Genomic DNA, 16,235 nt, shown 5'->3' with positions numbered 1-16,235 from the left:
ATTAAAGATTAGACATGTCTTGAGGATTGAAACTTATGAGACAATCTCACACAAGTTTTTGTTAAGTTCTCAAAGACCTACTTTGTTTTACGAGGAAATATGTGTTGCTATTCAAATATATATCTTAGAAGAAATTTGTTTTGTAATTCTAGTTGGCAAAGAACTACAAAGAGGTCAACTAGCTAGTCTAGCTTGCTCATTGTTAATTGGCTCAACTAAGAAGGCTATAAATAGATATAATCTCATTGAGTTGAGCTTTAAATCTTGTAATTATGAAACCAATTATTTGAACAACTTGATTAGGGGTTGCCTTCTCTTAGATACATATTGTATACCACTCAAGTGGGATAAATAATTAAATACCAAGTTTTCTCAAACCGAACCGTAGCAAGCTAGTTAGATTCGGTAATATACTGAACAACCGAACGGTAATAGACTCTTGTATACTGAACGGTTCGGTAAAAACTTAAACCGAACTGAATTGTTCGGTGAAAATCGAACCGAACCGAATACTGTTTGAACTTTGGATTGCTATTTTGATATATATTAGACTTTGGATATGGACTATGTAAATACCATAACACATAATATAGAACTTTTGATAACAAACCATAAATAAATCAAATAAAACATTTACGAGAAATACCCGTGAGAATATGAGCTGAACGGCAGAGCAAGCAGCAAGGGATTTGGATTTACTTTTTATTTATTTATTTATTTATTTATTTATTATTATTATTATTATTATTATTATTATTATATTTTTTTTTTAAAAATCAAACAGTATTTGGTTCAGTTCAATTTTTTACCGAACAATTCGGGTCGATTTTTTATCGAACCGTTCGGTATACAATAATCCAATACCGTTCGGTTGTTCAGTATATTACCGAACCAAACTAGTTCTGTTCGGTTCGATTCGAGACAAATAAACCGAATTGTCCACCTCTAAAGTTAATTATAAAATGATTCATTAACTATAGTCAAATTACCAATTTGGTCCCAAGTTAACGGTTGACTAACAGTCAAACAAATGGAGGACCAAATTGGTTAAAAATTTTAAAGTTGAGGGACTTAATTAGTTAAAAAAATAGTCAAGGACCAAATTTGTAATTTTGCTATAGTCAATGGACCATTTTGGTAATTAACTCTATTCACAATTACAAAACTCAATATTAAGAATTAAAAAATTCTATATTCATAGTTACAAAACTCTATATTCACAATTACAGAAGTCAATATTCACAAGTAAATCAAAAGTATAACACAATTTTTGAACTTTACATTCACAATTACAGAATTCTATATTTACAATTTTTGAACTCTATAATCACAATTCCATAACTCAATATTTACAATTATAAAACTCTATATTTGTAATTTTTAAACTCTATATTCACAATTATATTATAACACAATTTTTTAACTCTATATTTACAAAAAAATATTATTGACTAGAAAACGATACTACTAATGACACCATTATTCCAGATGTGCAAAACTGCGTCGTTTTGGGCATGAGTCCACCTTGCAAGGTGGACACAAATCCTTAGTATAATAATTACATTTTTCATTGACTTCAATTTTCTTCCCCTAACTAAACTGTAGAAATTTAAAAAATAATTTTTGGATTTCCAAACACACCCTAAGTTCAGCCATTGAGGTGTATAATCATCGGATATTTCATATTTGGGCACACGCGTGTCCGTCTTCTACACTGGATAGGATTAAACTGCATTTTTAGGGTTTTAGAGGGAAAAAGGGTAAAGGAATATGAAATCCGGCAATAGTAGTTTTTTCAAAAACACAGATAATAGATTGATGGCCAATTAGGGTTTGAGACCGAAAAGGAAATTCGGTAATAGTTGTTTTTTTATAAATCTTTCACAATCACTGTCTGCCTAAAAACGCCTTAATTTTCAATTAAAATTTGTAAACTCTACGGTAGACGGTGCTCCAGCATTGTTCGTGACTTCGCGGTGTGGGTTGCATCAATTTTATTTATTTTTGTTCGTACTCTTCTTCACAGCCATGGTTAGTTCCCCTAATATTCCTCCTGCAAATGTAAGTTCTATTGTTATTTCGATTTTTATATTTTCAGTTACTAACCTTGTTTCTTGTTTACATTATGCGTTTGAATACCCAATCTTTTATGCGTGTGAATGTTCCTTGTTACTTCAGGTGACTATATGCCTGCAATGTGGTGACCGGGGATACACTAATGCTTTAGTTTTCTGTGTCGAGTGTCTGGAATTTGCTGTGCATCGGTAAGCTCCATCACCTATCTATTCTGGTGATAGGTTTTAGAAATATTACCCTGAATTTTCTATTCTTTAAATGAACTGTTTCAGACTTTCAGTGTTTCCTATCATTATTGCTGCAAACTCAAAATGGCATTATGTTTGATTGTAAAATATTGTAGTAACAATTTTGGCCACATGTTATAAAGTATCCTTATACCCGGAGAATGAATGAGAAATATAGCATACACACTTTTGCAATTTACCTTGTATTACTCTGTATGTTCTGTGTTTTGCATTTCAATTTGCTGGAAAAGCAAAACAATTCATTGTTGATTTGAGTGTAAAATATTGCGGTAACAATTTTGGCCGCATGTTATAAAGTAACAATTCATTGTTCTGTAAATGGGACTTGAGTGCGGTAATTGATTCAAGTTCTCTAGGAATTTGGAATTCATTTATTTATTTTTCAGTTTTTTACTACATTTATTTTCTTTTTTCTTTATTTGATTCTTGAAAGTTGGCATTGAAATTAAGGTTTAGTTTCTATTTCTTAAGCTGAAATTAATATTTAGTTCCTTTTTCTTAACCTTTGGTTTGTTGATTTCTTTGTCATTTTTCTCTCTTTTACCACCTTTCAGGTACTGCCTAGATGATATTCCAGATACTTTAGATGAATTTGTGAGATGGGTTTGTGATGACTGCAAGGCTAAGGTGCCAAACCAACTTATTGTCCACAATTCTGAGAAAACCAATGATGGGAAAGTACATGGGCGAGTAAGTAGTTCCTTAGATCAATCTTGTGATGCACAAGCAATTGTTACCATCGATACTCAAGCTCAGCCCAAAAAGTTGAATTTGGAGGAGAAACATAATGCTAGTTTCTTGGTAGTTGAGGAAGACGGACAAAGACAACTAAGCGGTTCCTTTAATCAACATCGTGTTGAACCCGTTGGCTGCAATACACAGGCTCAACTAGCTGCATGCCATGAGCCAGGACTGCCTGTTATTGATGTTATTTGGGAGTTAGTAAAGATCTTAACTTTGAGCATTCATGGATTGATACAGTGTAGTTTTGCTAAGCAAATTTGAACATTTTTACTGTTTCCTAATTCTGCTCACAGGGGATGTTTCAAAATATGCAACAAAGATTATGACATCTTTGATGGACTTGTAGCTCATTTATCAGTTAAAGCGCACGAAAAGGTTTACAAGGAAGCAAATTCATTTCCACCAATGCTTAAACTGGAGATGCTTCCCAAATCTGTTGTTTGGCCTAAGAGTTTCCTTACCTCAGAGCCAACCGATGAAAATATTGCCCTGTATTTCTTTCCAGCGGACACAAAGTAACGGTTTGGATATTTTAGGCATTTTACTGTCTGTTCTCATTAGATTTGATTTATTATTAATCCTAGATATTATAGGATTTTTGATGATTTAGTCTCTATTATGAAGTGAGAAGTTTCTCATCAAATCTTAATTGACATTCCTTTTGTTAAAAAATTCTTGCCATAGATGTGAAAGGAATTTTGATTATTTAGTTGAGATAATGATGCGAGAGGAAGTTGCAATGAAAGCAGTTTTGAAAAATGCTGAGCTTTTGATTTTTACTTCCCAAGAACTGCCATTGCTATACTGGAGTAAGTCCAGCCTCAATTTTTATAGGAATTTGAATGCTTTCTTAACTTCATCCTTTGAATGGCATGGCTAATCTGGCTGATGAAAACTGTTTTGCAGGATTCCAAGGGAAGTATTATCTCTGGGGAGTATTTAGAGGAAGGCAGCAATCAAGTAATAGTGGTACCACTCCAAAGCGCATAGACAACACTATCAGTCATTGAAACGGTGCAAAGATTTGCCCTTCTAAGGCAGGGAATGCAGTGTAGACACAATTGAGATACATAAAGTCCTGTTATCCCCCTTGAGCAACAATGGTAGCCATGGATGTCATATATCAACTTCTTGATCTCTTTCAGGTGAGGATGCTTGCCAGTTGGTTAATAACAATCTTTTTGGCAGAACCAAATGTTGTTTAGCACAACATATAGTGTTGTTAGTGGGGAAAAATGACCAACCAATTGGCTAACCCTTTTGGTCTTCTGTACATTAAATGTTTACTATAACGTTTGTTTTATGAATTGAAAGAGGAAGTGGTCTCCTTAGGATTCTGTTTTTAGTAGAAACTATTTATTAGCCTTCTTGATTCGACTTGGTTATTTATATATAATCCAGATCCAGGTTAGTTTACCTTCACGTGGTCCTTTAATTTGTACAGCTATGCCGATGATGCATGTGATGACATATATGTACATGCAAGCCATGTGCCAAATTAAAGAAAGAACATCTCAACTGTGTCATTACATAATGTTATGCGTATTTCATCAAATGTCTTTCCTAGTACTAGTACTTATGTGACACCTAATTAACCGTCATTTTCAAGAAAGTAGGAAATGGGACAGAAAAAAATAAAAATAAAAATAAAAATATTAAATTATAATTACTTTGTATGAGATTTAATTACCATTTCACCACCCGACCAACTAAAACTAGGCTTCAAGGTCTGGGTAAAATTTCACAACACAGATCAAATGATCTCCAGACATCGTTATTTGCTAGATTTGTAGAACCTTTAGTCGGATAAACAACATCATCTCCGAAAAATGTCCCGAGATCTTGTTTTATTAACGAGAGTGTGTGGTAAACATGACTTGGATTTTTCATATTTCATTATTTTCTTGTGTGGGGATCATTTTCTAAATTATTAAGTCCTGGATTATTTATATATTTTTATATATAAACTTATATATAAAAATAGTAAATTTATAATAATAGTGATAAGGGTCAAATAGATCCGGCATCTAACTATATATATGTCAGAATTCAATTAAACCTTCAAATTTAAAAATATCTAATTAAACTTTTTTTTTTTTGAAAAAAACTTCTTAATTCATTAAATCACTGGTAATAATCGCAACAAGATAACGAGGTGGTGTATCTAACCATTCCCCCGGACCTGACACAGAAACTGCTTCTCGTGCTATAGCATGGACCGCACGATTGACAGATCGTTTAACAGACTGAAAGCAAACCCGGCCCCATCTATCACAGAGGCTAATAAGTGCTTTACATCATCTACCAAAAAACCAAAGCTAAACTAAAAGGATGGGAATCGATCTCACAATCTACGTTGCCCATCCCTGTTCCACGCAGCCAAATGAGAGCTTCACGTAGGCACAACATCTCTGCCTCTACTACCGTATGCATCCCAGGAATACATACACTTTTGGCAGCATATCTAATTAAACTTTTAAACATATTAGATTTGTAGAATTAACTTAATTATTTAGGAGGTTACCAAAAGGTATCAAACCAGCATCAAAGTTTAAAGGCGCACCTTCAATCCGAACTAACTTCCGATATGATCCGGCTGGCCATCCGTGGAGTCTCCATGCATTCTGCCGCAGTTGATGTCACGTCATGCATGCATGCATGCATCTAGAGTCTTGTTACGTGCTCTAGTGTGTGCAAACCATCCTCGATCTTGCGCCACTCCACACGTTAGTTGGCCATGTTAATGGAACCTCCACTCTCTTATTAGTATAAATTAGTGGTACGTGATAGGAAGCATATATGCACATATCTCATCCCTCTCCATAAAAATTCAAAATTAACAAACAGCCCAATACACTCCCAAAACTTGGACAATCATTCATATGTTGCTCAAAGCTACCTTGATGCATGTAAGACACTTATGAAAATAATTTTTAGTAATTAAATGTGAAGTATTAATTGTTGGAAAAATAGCATTAGAATGGCATTTTAAGTAGTGGCTATTTTGTTGTACAATTATCAGTGGTATCCACTTTTGATTTGGGTCGGGTCAAAGTGGATTCGGGTTCTTCGTAGTGAGATGAAGAAATTGATATATTGTATGCTCAAAATGGATAATGGGTGAATGAGATAATGATTCTCAAAGTAGACCCATTAAGTTGGAAAAATGAAGGGAAAAATGTGAGCAGTTGTCCCACATTGGTTTGGGAAGAGAATTTGCTCTACTATTTATACAATAGCACTTTTAAAGCTTATTGAATTGTATAGTATAAAGGCTTTTTTTTGCGGGGTGCAAATTAAATCCCAAATTGAGATTGAAAAGCTTGATCCAAGCCTAAACTCTATGTTTTTTGTTGTTTCGTGAGCGAATAGCAGTAATGTGTTTTTTGTTTTTGTTTTTGTTTTGTTTGTTTTTTTTTTTTGTTTTTTTGTTTTTTTTTTTTAATTGAAAAACAGTTGGCTTTGTGTATTTAAGAGATGAAGTAACCATTTGTTTAGTACTGTGTTGGCATTATATGGGAGTTGGGACCATTTGTTTGTGATGTTTTTGTTGTTTTGGGAAGTGAAAAAGCAGTAATACATTTTTTAATTGAAAAGTTGTTGGATTTATCATTTATGCAAGTGATGAATACTAGTACTGTATTGGCATCATATGGAATATAGGGATCATTTTTTTTTTTTTGAAGTGAAAAGTAGTATGTAAGTGATATGTAGTAATATGTTGGCTTTATTAATAGGGACCACATATATGTTGTATATTGTTTATAAGAGCATCCACATTAGTGGATAATAGGGAGATATTTCAGAATTAATTATTTCCACTCAAGATAATAGCTAATGTGGGGAAGAATTATTTGTGAAATAACTCTCCTGCAAATGAAGAGTTATTTCAGAAATGGTGGGACCCACCACAAAAATAAAAATAAAGGGCCACAGGTGACAGCCACGCGTGGCTGTCACTATAGCGCCTGACAGGCGCGTGCAGTGCACGCGCCCGTCAGGCGCGCCTGACAGTCTTTCTTTAAAAAAAAAAAAATTATTTTTCCTTTTTTTTTTTCTTTTTTTTTTTCTCTCCATTCCCATCTTCTCTTTCCTAATCACTCTTACATTATCTCCCTATTCTCCCCAACAAATGTGGATGCTCTAAAACAGAACTTCAGAAGGAATTCATCCTACTAACAATCAAAATTAAATAAAGTGGCCTCCCTTGCAAACTTATTATTCAAAAGTCAAATCAAAAATTTTTATAATTTTAAAATTAATTTTTGTGTTTAATATAAATTTTAATTTAGTTTTTAATAAATAAATAAATAAATAAATAAATAAAAAATATATATATATATATTTACCAATCTCAAATACTAAAAAACCACTTTTTAATGAGGCAAATTCTACTTTAATTTCACATTATTTTGACATTGTCACATTTAATTCAATGATTTTCCTGACATTAGGATGATTGAAAATTTTTTACATTATTCTTGTTGTTTCCAAAAGGTTGAATCCTAACCCCAAGGACTCCACACTTGACAGAGCATCTGGAAGGATGTAATTAAGAGTGTGCAGGGGGTTAAATCTCGCTTATATGTTATAACATGCAAACCACACAAGAAAGCTACCATGTGCAATGAATTCAATTGAGAGGGTGAAAAAAATCGAATATGTAACTCTCTAATATGAGAATTATGTGTCACTCTAACTCTCTAATATGAGAATTATGTGTCACTCACTAGCTAAATCATCCCTTTCAGAGCTATTTTTACCATTTTGATAGATAACAAACAAGTTTAATATATAACTTAAGTTACTCATATTTGTACGGGTAGCTCAGTTAATTCATGGGTCACAAATCGTGTGAACAACTCTAAATAAAATTAACCAAACATAATATTGGCGACGACCATTGTTATTATTACACGAAGCACGATGGGAAAAATAAATATTCAAGCTGAGAAAATTAATAACCGAGTCCAATATATAAAGGGATTGAAAGCAATTCAAAGTCAAATATGATACATATAATATCGATACAAACATGGTTTTTTGCTGTACGTTGAATAAAAAGTTCATGAATCTGGTGGCAGCAGGTACATTTGAAGAAATACAATATAAAATAATTTGACAATAAAATTGCAATCTATTTCTGCCTTTAGTTCATGTTTAATTTCTTAATCACAGTTGAGGTCATTGCACGGCGAATTACATTTTCCATCTCTATTATCCTTCTCAATTAACATAACTTATTTGTCGTTGTATCAATCATGTGTTTACTGGGAGTAGGTGGTGGGAGTTGTTACACCATGGACTAAAGTCCACCTTGCTAAGCAGATCATAGTCATAAATAACGTATAAATTGTGTATTTTAAGTATGAAATTGTAAACTTTTAGAATATAAATCGTGTTTCTAAGTCAAAACACATAACAATTGTATAAGGGAAGACATGGTCATAAAATCCTAATATGTTAATATTGTGTGACTGCATGCAGTATTTGAAAGAAACTTGTGAATACAAAACTAGGTAACTAATTACATATATGTTAACATTGTGTGTTTTTAGTATGTAAATTTTTAATTTTAAAAATGTAAATTGTGAAAATTTGGATCCGAATTCATATTGCAATGTACACTAGGTCCACAAAATAATTGGGGTCGACGGTGGTGATAAACTTGAAATATAGTAATTGCTGATATAGAGAAAGTAAGACAGTGTGTACATGTATTATTGCGTCTTTTTTTTTTTTTTTTTTTTTTACGTTGACATAAACCAGCTCTGGCTGGTCAAAACTTTTCCAAAAAACTCATCCTTACATCACCAGGGTCAAACTCGAACATGTGATTTTTTTACTTTCTTTTGGAAAACCTTGAGCATGTGAATTATTTACTTTTCCAAGAACTTGAATACCAACACCTACCACTACTGATGGCGTTTTGTACGGCCTGCAAATTTGCAACCCTAAGCAATAAAAACATATAAATGTTAATTATATAATCCATGTCATTCGATCATCTTGCCAATATGAAAATTACTGGAATGTTCTTAACCTTAGTATTGCAGTGCACTGAGTTACACAAATGTAATGTACTATTACCAACACTAGTACCTATACTACGAATACGAAATCACATTTCCTCTCTTTATGTATTTAAAGTTAAAACTTTGATTGCAATACTATTAGAACTAAACAATTTTTTTTAAAATAATTTTACTCACTCACTTTTAATTCTCAATATGAAAAAGAATGATACATTATTTTGGTCACAATAAAAATATCGACATCAAACTTTTGAATGAGATTGTTAAAGTTCAGCAAAGTTGTAATTTCCTAATTTTTATTTGTTATTTCTAATTGATTATCTTAAACCAATGTATTTTTTCCTCTCAAATTATTTAAAAAATAACAATTTTCTCACATTTTTTATAAAATGGACATTTATACCCTTAAAATTAAATATATGATTTGTTTTTCTTCAATTTATTGCTTACATATAAGGCGAAAATTTGTGAGAGATCGTCTCATAGGTCTCAATGTGTGAGACGGTTCGAATAGTTGATTAATGAAGTCAAAGATCTGACTCATTAATAAAAAAATTAACCAATTAATCAAAGATCCAACCTGTCACACGTATTGAGACCTGTGTGACGGTCTCACATAAATGTTACCCGATAATCAAAATAAATGTGAAAATACTTGATACCATTTATCAATATTATAATTATAATTTTAAACAAGTACTAGTAACATAAATATTGTAATTATATTTAATTAACATTGATGAATTGTTTTCGTTTCAGTATTAATTCTATTACTAACATCAATTTAAATTGTTTTCAAAAAAAAAAAAACATCAATTTAAATTTAAATTTATAGTTATAATATTTATATATAAATAGTGTCCCTCGAGTGGTAAAAGACCTGGGGTAATGAGAAAGAAAAGATAAAAAAAAAAAAAAAAAAGTGGTAAAAGACTAAAGGAACTAAAAATAGAGAGAATAGCTGGCCTGGATGACGACATTAAAACAATTCAACCATAGTTTTTTTTTTTTTTTTTTTTTTTTTTTTTTTTTTTTTCACTCTCTCTGTCCTTTTCAATCTCAACTAAATTTGTAATCTATCCTACATTAGAAACAAAATAATGCTTCTACTCCAAAATTCTATTCTCAACTTTTAGTTTCTAAAAATTTTATGTTGATATTTTTTCTTTAAGTCCCTTAAGATTAATATAATTTATCATTCTTTGTCTCATAAATGACTAGAAAAGAGAGTGCACGTATTAGAATTCTAACAGGGAGTTGGTTGGAGTGAGGGAATTACGTGGGAAAGGAATTACAATTTAATGGGAGATGAATTACTGGGAATAAATTATGAATTTAAATTTCAGTGTTTGGTTTACAGGAATAAAATTACTGAGAATTTCAATTCCAATGTTTGGTATACATAGGAATTGAAAGGGAATAAGTAGTATAAAGTTCAAAATACCCATTATTGTTGTCCGGCGTCAATTTTAGGTTAAAAAGGGATGATAATTTTGTCTAATCATTATATTTTTTTCTTCCTAAAATCCATGGAATTAAAATTCCGGGGACATGGAATTTTAATTCCATGAAAATGAAGGAATTGCAATCCTGTGGTGTGTGTGCCCGCATATAATTGTGAAACTTTTATTTATATTTATATTTATATTTAAAGAGAGTGAATTCTTAAAATAGTCCTCTGACTATGATCTTTTCTCAAATGAGTTTTTTCCACTTTTGGTCCCTCGACTTCACTTGTGGTGACAAATGGGATTCACGACTTTTATTCCGGACATAATAGGTGCTCAACTTCAATTTTTTTTCCACATTTGGTCCCATCCGACCAAGAACCCGGCCAACCCACCGGAATTAAACTCAACCCTTGTTATGTTAAGGGTATTCTAGTCATTTCTAACCCATGTAAAATAATTAAATATAAAATTTATTCTGTATATACACCTCATTCTCGCCTATCTCTATTCAAATCGAAGGTGTGCCAAGAAGGAAGATATTTCTTCGCACGGCGAGGTATTATTTTCACCAGCTCGTCTTCGCCCTCCACTTCTGCCACCAGAACGGCGTCACCCACCGTGACATCAAGCCCCAGAACCTCCTCCTCGACAAGGACGGCAAGCTCAAGATCTCCGATTTCGGCCTCTCCACGCTGCCGGAGCAGATTCGGAACGGCCTCCTCCACACCGCGTGCGGTACTCCGGCCTACACCGCCCCGGAGGTGATGATCAGAAAAGGCTACGACGGCGCCAAGGCCGACGCGTGGTCTTGCGGCGTCATCCTCTTCGCCTTCCTCGCAGGGTACCTCCCATTCGACGACAGCAATATATCAAACATGTACCGTGCAATACGAAGCCGCGCGTTTCAGTTCCCGGATTGGATCACAAAGCCCACCCGGAGCATAATTTTCCGGCTGCTCGATCCCAATCCGGTAACCAGAATGTCCATCGAGGAACTGATGAAGCTCCCGCGGTTCAAGAAGTCATCATCAGTGATAGATTTGACAGACGAACATCAATTCGGGAACCAAGAGTTCGACAAAGATTGCAAACACTTAACCAAAATGAACGCATTCGATATCATTTCAATGTCTCCCGGGTTGGATCTATCAGGGCTATTCCAGGCGGGATTGAACAAGAAAGAAATGAGATTCACCACAAATTCCGAGGTTGGAGAGGTTGAGGAGAAGGTAAAGAAGATCGGGAGTGAAGCAGGGTATAGGGTGGAGAGGGGAAAGGGAGGGGGAATCAGACTGGTAAAAGCAAGAGTAACGTTAATGGTGGAAATTCTTCAAGTGGCGCCGGAGCTATGGCTGGTGGAGATGAAGGTCGTCAATGGAGAAATGGAATTCGAGGACACAGTGGGAGGAGTTGAGAGTTGGGTTCAAAGAAATATCTTGTTTCATGCTAGTATAACAATACAACCATGAATCTTGAACCAGACAACGCCGGTGATTGTCGCCGAGCTTCTACCAGGCGAGAATGAGGTGTATATACAGAATAAATCTTATATTTAATTATTTTACATGGGTTAGAAATGACTAGAATACCCTTAACATAACAAGGGTTGAGTCTAATTCCGGTGGGTTGGCCAGGTTCTTGGTCGGATGGGACCAAATGTGGAAAAAAAATTAAAGTTGAGCACCTATTATGTCCGGAATAAAAGTCGTGAATCCCATTTGTCACCACAAGTGAAGTCGAGGGACCAAAAGTGGAAAAAACTCTTTCTCAAATTGGTCTCTTGACTTTTAATTTTCTCAAAGTGATCCTGCGACTATTGAATTTTAATTCAAAATGATTTTCCATTAGCTTTGATGTTTAGTTAGTGTTAAAATGAAGAGTAAAATTAAAAATTTAAGATTTGCATTCCAATTTAAAGCAATATGTGATTTCTTTCAGCAGTTTGCACACATATTTCTTCAAATTAGGTTTTTGCACTCCTAAATATGCAATCAAAATGTGAGATAATCAATTAGAAGCAGGCTAAAAAAGTTTAATTATTTCTTTATTTATTTGAATTATAAATTTATAATTATGAAAATTAATTAAAATAAACATACCTACATTTAATTAAATAATAATTATAATAAATATTTAAATTAATTTTTGTTGTTGCTCTATTTATTTTAATCATTTTAAATATAATAATTAAAAAAAATATTACATATTTGAATTGTGTCCAAAATTTAAAACAAATTTTTGTTTGTATGTGGCTGGAAAAAAACATTGCGCAAACAGAAATTATTCGTATTAAAATAAACAAGAAAACAAAATTATGGCTGGGAAAAAAGACATTGCGCAAACAGCAAACAATTCGCATGAAAATAAACAAGAAAACAAAATTAAAAAAAAAAAAAAGAATAACAAAACAAAGACCAGGAGAAGATAATTCCCATGTATAATGATGAAGATATAGAGAGGTGATGAAGAAGAAATGAAGAGTTGATGAAGGAGTGATAAATATAATAAAGGGGCTTTTATGTGTTTTTCATTGTTTGGTTAGTTATAACCCTTTTTTGGGTTTTGTAATAAGAGCTTGCTTTGGCTCTCAGTTGCTGTTGTAACATTCATTCTTTTCAGCTCAAACATGAAAGCTTCTTCTAGCTTAGCCTCACCATGATCACTGCCAATCCGTCATCTATCCCCTACTGAAGAATATCTCTTTTTTCTCTCTACCCTCTCCGTTCTTCTCTCCTTCTTCTGCAAATTCTTCTTTTCTTCTTCTCCTCTTACAATTCTCTTCTATCCTTCTCCTTTTCCCTACTTTCATTTTAACATTCATTACAATAGGCTACCAGACACCCCCATTGTTGGATTACAGTAGAAGCTGCTCCATTGCCATGGCTGATTCCCCTAATCGTCCACTTCCCGATGTAAGTTACGTTCCATGGGTTTTTATATTTTCAGTTTCTTGATTACATTATATATATGCGGGTTTGAATATATACCTTTTTTATACGTGTGAATGTTCCTTGTTACGTACTTCAGGATACTATATGCCTACAATGTGGTGACCGGGGATACCCTAATGCTTTCGTTTTCTGTATCAAGTGTGTGGAATTTGCTGTGCATCGGTAAGCTCCATCATCATCATCATCTATCTACTCTGCTCATACATTTTACTCAATTTTCTATTCTTTAAATCAACTACTACTGTATGTTTCATTATTGCGCAAACTCAAAATGGGATTATGTTTGAGTGTAACAATTTTGGCCACATGTATGTATGTATGTATGTATGTTATAAAGTATCCTTATACACCTTTTGCAATACTCTGTATGTTACGTTTGAATTTGCTGGAAATGAAAATGAATTCATTGTATGTATCAGAAAGAAGATGATTGATTATATTGTTTGAAAATTCTTTAAATGAATTGATTCAAGTTAAGTTCTCTATGAATTTGGAATTCATTTTTGTTCAGTTTTCTACTACATTTATTTTCTTTAATTTCCTTTACTTGATTGTTGAAAGTTGATTTTTTGTCTGTTTTACCACCCACCCTTTCAGCTACTGCCTAGATGTTATTCCAGAGAGTTTTGATGAATTTGTGAGATGGATTTGTGACGACTGCAAGGATAAGGTCCACAATTCTGAGAAAACCAATGATCAATCTTGTGATGCACGCCATGAGCCAGCACTGCCTGTTATTGATAATATTTGGAAGTTAGTAAAGATCTTAACTTTGAGCTGCATTCAATTCGTGTTATTGCTAACCAAATTTGAACATTACATTTTTAATTACTGTATGTGTATGTTTCCCAAATCACAGGGGAAGTTTCAAAATATGCAACAAAGATTATGACATCTTTGATGGACTAGGAGTTGTAGCTCATTTATCAGCTAAAGCTTGCGAAAAGGCTTACAAGGAAGCAAATTCACTTCCATCAATGCTTCAACTTGAGATGCTTCCCAAATCTGTTGTTTGGCCTAAGAGTTTCCTTACCTCAGAGCCAAGTGATGAAAATATTGCCCTGTATTTCTTTCCAGCAGACACAAAGTAAGGGTTTACTTTGATTGTAAGGGTCTCTATTATGAAATTTTAATTGATCACATTCCTTTTTGTTGCCATAGATGTGAAAGCAAGTTTGATTCTTTAGTTGAGATAATGATGCGAGAGGAAGTTGCAATGAAAGCAGTTTTCAAAAATGCTGAGCTTTTGATTTTTACTTCTGAAGAAGTGCCACTGCTATACTGGAGTAAGTCCTGCACCCTCAATTTTTCATTTATAGGAATTCATTTTATTGCTTTCTTAACTACTGTATGTTTAATTTGCAGGATTGAAAGGGAAGTATTATCTCTGGGGAGTATTTAGAGGAAGGAAGCTATCAAGTAATAGCGGTACCACTTCAAAGTGCGTAGACAACACTATCGGTTCCTTTAATCAACCCCGTGTTGGCTGCAATACACAGGCTCAACTAGCTGCATGCCACGAGCCAGGACTGCCTGTTATTAATATTATTTGGAGGTTAGTAAAGATCTTAACTTTGAGCTGCATTCAATTCGTGGATTAATACAGTGAACATTACATTTTTAATTACCCAAATCTGATCTGCTCACAGGGGATGTTTCAAAATATGCTACAAAGATTATGACATCTTAGATGGACTTGCAGCTCATTTACCAGTTAGAGCAAGCGAAAAGGTTTACAAGGAAGCAAAGTCATTTCCACCAATGCTTCAACTGGAGATGCTTCCCGTATCTGTTGTTTGGCCTGAGAGTTTCGATACCTCAGTGCCAACTGATCAAAATATTGACCTGTATTTCTTTGCAGCCAAAAAAAAGTAACGGTTTGGATATTCTTAATTGGCATGATTTTACTGTCTGTTCTGTTCTCATTTATTGTTAATCCTAGATAGATGTTAAAGGGTTTTTGATGATGATTAGATTTTGTCTCTGATCTATTATGAAGTGACAAGTTTCTTATGAAATTTGAATTGACATTCCTTTTTCTTAATTGCCATAGATGTAGAAGCAAGTTTGTTTCTTTAGTTGAGATGATGATGCAAGAGAGACTTGCAATGAAAGCAGTTTTGGAAAATTCTGAGCTTTTGATTTTTACTTCCGTAGAACTGCCACTGATATACTGGAGTAAGTCCACCCTCAATTTTCTATGCTTTCTTAACTTCAATTCATCATATCCTTTGAATGGCTAATCTGGGTGATGAAAACTGTTTTGCAGGATTCCAAGGGGAGTTTTATCTCTGGGGATTATTTAGAGATAGCTAGCTAGGCTTCAAAGATTTTCCCTTCTAAACACAATTCAGATGCATGCAGAGACTCCTCTTATATATGCCCCTTAGCTTCACCAGTTGGAGATGGATCGGAGAAGTTGTTTAATTAGCACAACATATATATAGGTATTAGTGGGGAAAAATGACGTACCAATTAGCTAGCTAACCTCTTTAATTTGGTACAAGTACATTAAATATTTATTATAATGTTTTATGGATTGAAGGAGGACGTGGTCTCCTTATGTTTCTTTTTCTTGCCTTTTAGTATAAGCTATTTATTAATTAGCTAGCCTTTTTTATTCTAGCTGCTCAATTATATATAATCCAATTTTTTTTTTTAAACCAATCCAAATTAATTTACCTTCACGTGGTCCTCTGTTAAGATTAGGGTTTTAGAAAATAGAGGAAT

The 16,235-nt window shown here is 33.5% G+C and overlaps 1 protein-coding gene across 2 annotated transcripts; it reads left to right on the top strand.

The window, feature by feature from the left end:
- The first annotated feature begins 1,690 nt into the window (after positions 1-1,690).
- On the top strand, positions 1,691-16,072 carry LOC109170474. 2 transcript variants are annotated; one of them, XM_019319601.1, is made up of 9 exons: positions 1,691-2,061; positions 2,179-2,264; positions 2,879-3,262; positions 3,362-3,583; positions 14,667-14,791; positions 14,871-15,060; positions 15,155-15,376; positions 15,559-15,683; positions 15,775-16,072. In XM_019319601.1, the coding sequence occupies exons 1-9, from the start codon at positions 2,029-2,031 to the stop codon at positions 15,819-15,821; spliced, it is 1,434 nt and encodes a 477-aa protein (XP_019175146.1). In that variant the 5' UTR covers positions 1,691-2,028; the 3' UTR covers positions 15,822-16,072. The 2 variants fall into 2 exon arrangements, with proteins under 2 accessions (XP_019175146.1, XP_019175147.1); XM_019319602.1 differs by lacking the exons at positions 1,691-2,061; positions 2,179-2,264; positions 2,879-3,262; positions 3,362-3,583 and adding exons at positions 13,120-13,466; positions 13,582-13,667; positions 14,103-14,258; positions 14,365-14,592.
- The last annotated feature ends 163 nt before the right edge of the window (positions 16,073-16,235 follow it).

The sequence above is a fragment of the Ipomoea nil genome, unplaced genomic scaffold, assembly GCF_001879475.1.
Source record: "Ipomoea nil cultivar Tokyo-kokei standard unplaced genomic scaffold, Asagao_1.1 scaffold3321, whole genome shotgun sequence".
NCBI classification, from domain to species: Eukaryota; Viridiplantae; Streptophyta; class Magnoliopsida; order Solanales; family Convolvulaceae; genus Ipomoea; species Ipomoea nil.
This window is presented reverse-complemented; position numbering and strand designations above follow the sequence as displayed.

What these genes read in the sequence shown, in the direction of transcription:
- LOC109170474 (XM_019319601.1), top strand. Translation starts at nt 2,029, where the DNA reads ATGGTTAGTTCCCCTAATATTCCTCCTGCAAAT. An exon ending in AGTGCCACTGCTATACTGGA is followed by an intron (nt 14,792 to 14,870) that starts GTAAGTCCTGCA and finishes TTTAATTTGCAG; the next exon opens with GATTGAAAGGGAAGTATTAT. An exon ending in TTCTTTGCAGCCAAAAAAAA is followed by an intron (nt 15,377 to 15,558) that starts GTAACGGTTTGG and finishes TAATTGCCATAG; the next exon opens with ATGTAGAAGCAAGTTTGTTT.